The 4672-nt window shown below is 50.6% G+C and overlaps 1 protein-coding gene across 1 annotated transcript in view; it reads left to right on the plus strand.

Moving 5' to 3' along the window:
• Positions 1 to 4409, plus strand: part of LOC113210410 (paramyosin, short form) — a 6798-nt gene extending 2389 nt beyond the window's left edge. Inside the window, exons 2-6 of the mRNA XM_052268585.1 lie at positions 978 to 1173; positions 1301 to 1594; positions 3344 to 3550; positions 3674 to 3874; positions 4056 to 4409. Of these exons, the coding sequence (XP_052124545.1) occupies positions 978 to 1173; positions 1301 to 1594; positions 3344 to 3550; positions 3674 to 3874; positions 4056 to 4256 (1099 nt within the window). The 3' untranslated portion in view covers positions 4257 to 4409. The remainder of the gene's footprint in view (positions 1 to 977; positions 1174 to 1300; positions 1595 to 3343; positions 3551 to 3673; positions 3875 to 4055) is intronic.
• Positions 4410 to 4672: the final 263 nt, after the last annotated feature.

Genomic DNA, 4672 nt, shown 5'->3' on the forward strand with positions numbered 1-4672 from the left:
CCCTTGCCGCCCCCCTTGCCGCCCCCAGCCAATCCCCACACATTCCGCAGGATTACTACTGCTCATTGTCTTGGTGATCCTCGCCGCGCTGCCGTCGTCGTCGACGTGCTCCTATTCGCGGCTAAAGCTCACGACGACGACGCGGTCCTCGCCAACCAATAAGCGGGAGTAGCTGATGATGATGGCGTGGTGAGGGTGGTGGTTGCCGCCCGCGGCCGCCGCACGCGTAACCAGGAAGCGAACGGTGGAGCCGGAACCGGATGTAGCCCCGCCGCCACCCCCCGCCTGCGTGGGGGTGAGGTAAGGGGTGGCGGCACCGAGTGCACCGTTCCCCTTTATCGGCCTCGGAAACGACTCACGGCAACTGTTTGGGTAGTGCGGGGCGCGGCGGCCGCGGGCTCTGATCCCGGGGGGCGGTCTGCTGCGGGTGTCAGCAGGTGGGGGGTGGAAGGGGTGTGGCCCATGGCCAGGGCCAAGGGGTCGCCACTGTGGGCTGGGTGCCGCCGCGGTGCCTTAGGCCCCAGCAGGCTCGGGCGCCCCGGCGGCCGCTGGCCTGGCCAGCAGCAGGCACCTTTATTACACGCTTGCACTTTTAGATTGCCCGCGCGCGCTCTATTTCTGTCATTGCGGCGGGTTTGGCGCTCCGTGGCGGGGCGTGGCGGGGCGGGGCGTGTTCGCGCGCGAGCCTGGCGACGCGGTCGTCAGGGGGCGCCAGACAGCGGCGCGGGCGAGCGCGGGGGTTGCTAAGGGGGGATGCATATGCTCGCCGCGCCACTGGCGCAGTCTCAAATTACTGCGGACTTCAGTGAGAAAGAAATAAAGAAAAAATAAGAACGACAAAAATTACCTCCTCATCGCCTTTTAGTAATACGGACGGCGACTGAAAAAATCGGTCACCGCCAGGGTGGAACTTAATCGTCTGCTACTCAAATCGGAATTGCAAAGTCTCATGCTCGCGTCCTTTCTCATGTTTACAGCAAGCAGACTGCCATCGAGATCGAGCAGCTCAACGCCCGCGTGGTGGAGGCCGAGACCAAGCTGAAGACCGAGGTGACCCGCATCAAGAAGAAGATGCAGATGACCATCACCGAGCTCGAGATGTCCCTGGACGTCGCCAACAAGAACAACCTGCAGCTGCAGACCACCATCAAGAAGCAGTCCCTGCAGCTCACCGTACGTCCTTAGCATGCCCCCGCTACTGAGCGCTGTAGTACAAGGAGTCCTTGGTCGGCAGCGCCATGTTACCCCCCTTCACAGCGATGTTATACTGACATACCTATGTGATCCTCGCCAACCACAGGAGCTCCAGGCCCACTACGACGAGACCCAGAGGCAGCTGGCCGTCACCCTCGACCAGTACGGCATCGCCCAGCGCCGCCTGCAGTCCCTCACCTCCGAGCTGGAGGAGGTCCGCTCCAACTGCGAGACCGCCCTGCGCGCCAAGCGCACCGCCGAGCAGGCCTACGAGGAGGCCCAGAGCAGGATCAACGAGCTCACCACCATCAACGTCAACCTGGCCAGCTCCCGCTCCAAGCTCGAGCAGGAACTCGGCACCCTCGCCGGCGACTACGAGGAGGTCACCAAGGAGCTCAGGGTGAGTGTCTGGTAGGGACAGTCTTGAGGACCTTTGGTGGACTGTCGAGAAAGTGGAATAATCCCGAGGGGCCGCAACTTCCACCAATCGGTGTACAGATTTCAATCCAGTCATTTTCCAGTCCCTATCCAGTCATCCAGTCACCGAATCCCCAATCATCAACCAGGCGGATATTTTTGTCATAACTTGAAAGACAGAGGAGTACTCATTGTACTCTTGATATAATGTCACCAGTACATCTTATAGCAATTCAAATTAATTGGAGGATAAAATAAGCAGCAGACAATACTTTTTCACAATAATTATAATAACATAAATTGTTTTAGGTGAAGGTCATCATTTTTTATCTCCGTAACTTTCTTAAAATATTGGAGTTTGTGTTTTCACAATTCTTTCTCTGAACTAAGTAGTTGAAGAGAGAAAGGTGTAACAACAGAAACTAAATCAAGTTGTCATCACATAGGTTTTTACTGATATTACCTAATTTGGTGGTTAATTATTGATTGCCTGAAAGAAGCGCTTTCTGGGATTCAGTATTGGGCTCGCTTTCCTCAAATCAAAAATATCTGCCGCAGCTTCTTGATATGTTTTAATGTTTAACTCAAACTTAATTTTAAGAACCAGAAAGGAATTTTGCATAATGTCGAAGATCTCTAAACTGAATTGTATACATATTTCTTCAAAAGCTCTGTTGTGGATTGGAATGGAATGGAACAAAGTGGGGGGTCGTTGGGGTTTTAACATCATTCGTTCTCTGAGTTTCCTTGATACTAAACCCAAGAGCCATCTTCCATGCAACTTCTTGGAGAGTTTCTTGAGAGAAAATTTGGAAAACCGTTCCAAATGGTTCAAAACCGTTCCAAATGGTTCAAAATGAACAATTTTTCTAACTCTTCCAAAATTCACCAGAAAAATAAAATAAAAAATAGGGGTAGTTTTTGGACCAATACTAATCAATCAACAATATTTTGGTCAAAATCGAAGGTAGTCGGGTAAAGCCTTTTGATTCAGGCTGGAGACGCTTGCGCTTCACATAGAAATTCAAAGTTTTCATCGTGCTTTACTTATCAAGAGAGCATAAAATACGTGGTTATCGAGCGTTTGTCCATAAGAACAAGTCTAAATTGGCCTTAAAGTAGCAGTGGTAGTTTTGAGAATGGTCTGTGAGGGAGTAATAGGCAACTCATCTTACTCCGGTGTGTGGCAATTTCACCAATCATACAGCCTTCCAGTCATTTTTCAGTCACCCAGTCACAATCCAGTCAATTTCCAGTCAACCAATCATGTTCCAATCATGTTCCAATCTCTCCAGTCAACCAGTCATTTTCCCAATCAGCCAATCCCTGTCCAATCATATCCAGTCACCACCAGTCATTTGATTGGCAATCGGTGTACACATTTTTGGGGAGTTGCGGCCCCCTCGAATAATCCGCTCACACTTCACCACCGACGCGACGGGACGCCCTAAATGCGTCAGGTATCAGCAATCAGTAGAGTCCTCTGTCACGTACGCATCGCCTTATCAAATGTCGGCGCCACTCTGTAAAAGCGCTCTCCTAATGAGACCAGTCCGTGAGTCACCGATTTATTTGCTGCTCCTTCGAGTTCGTTCTACAATGTCTCGTTTTGAGACATTGCCACTGTGAAGGAATGTGCCGATTTTCCAAGCCGGCACCGCGTGTTAATTTAAATTAATCAATCGACGACATTAGCATTACATGATGACTCACTAACCACCTGTTGCTGCAGATTGCCGACGAGCGCTACCAGCGCGTCCAGGTCGAGCTCAAGCACACCGTGGAGATGCTGCACGAGGAGCAGGAGCGCGTCATCAAGATCGAGACCATCAAGAAGTCCCTCGAGATCGAGGTCAAGAACCTGTCCATCCGCCTGGAGGAGGTTGAGGCCAACGCCATCGTGGGAGGCAAACGCATCATCAGCAAGCTCGAAGCTAGGGTGAGTAGTATGGTTTGGAAAATGGGCGCGGGGAGCAGCGAAACGATGAGCAGAAATCTCTGTTTTAGTTCGAGGTATTCTAAGAGCGCGAGATACTTACGCATGTTTTGCTTCGGCCCGTAGATGCGTGACCTGGAGCTGGAGCTGGACGAGGAGAAGAGGCGCCACGCCGAGACCATCAAGATCCTGCGCAAGAAGGAGAGGCACGTCAAGGAGGTGCTCATCCAGAACGAGGAGGACCAGAAGAACATCAGCCTGCTCCAGGAAATGCTCGACAAGACGACTCAGAAGGTCAACATCTACAAGCGACAGCTGACTGAACAGGTGAATAACGCGATCATAGGTTTTGTTGATGTTTCTGGCAAGAAAAAAAAGACAGTCAGAAAAATCAGAAAAAAATCAGGAACAATTCAACAAAAATCGATTTAAAATCAAGAAAACAAATTAAAGAAATCAAGGAAAATCAAGAAATCCCTTTCAACTCACGTTTTCGTTCTCGTTCCAGGAGGGCATGTCGCAGCAGACCGTGAGCCGAACACGTCGCTTCCAGCGCGAACTGGAGGCCGCCGAGGACCGCGCCGAGAACGCCGAGAGCAACCTGTCGCTGATCCGCGCCAAGCACCGCACCTTCGTCACCACCTCCACCGTCCCCGGCTCCCAGGTGTACATGGTCCAGGAGACCAGAAGCACGTCCGAGACCTACTAAGCCAATGGTGTTAGGAGCGGCAGCGCACTACCTTTTTTTGACTTTGACACCAGACGTACTACTCAAAAGAAAAGGAAAGAAATAAAGATGGAAGGTTTGCGGTGACCATTTGAAAAAAAAATGAAACAATATACGCGTTATTTTTGTTGTTTATTTTCTCGTTACGTATTTATTTCATAGAGAAAGAGAAGAGAGAGGAAGCGGGGTCGCGGCCGTACGATCTCTTGTCTGACAGTTCGATTCCATCACAACATTTCTACACTCTTTCGATTATAATTTTAATTCTTTTAAAAATCCGATAACAGAACACCCTGAACACCACACGATACAGATGGTAGAAATGCCAGGTCGTGAAGGGCGATGGATGTAACGGTGAATGATTAAATGTAAATGTTTACGCCGCAAATGTCGTGTCA

Source organism: Frankliniella occidentalis, unplaced genomic scaffold, assembly GCF_000697945.3.
Source record: "Frankliniella occidentalis isolate FOCC.00 unplaced genomic scaffold, Focc_3.1 Scaffold72, whole genome shotgun sequence".
NCBI classification, from domain to species: Eukaryota; Metazoa; Arthropoda; class Insecta; order Thysanoptera; family Thripidae; genus Frankliniella; species Frankliniella occidentalis.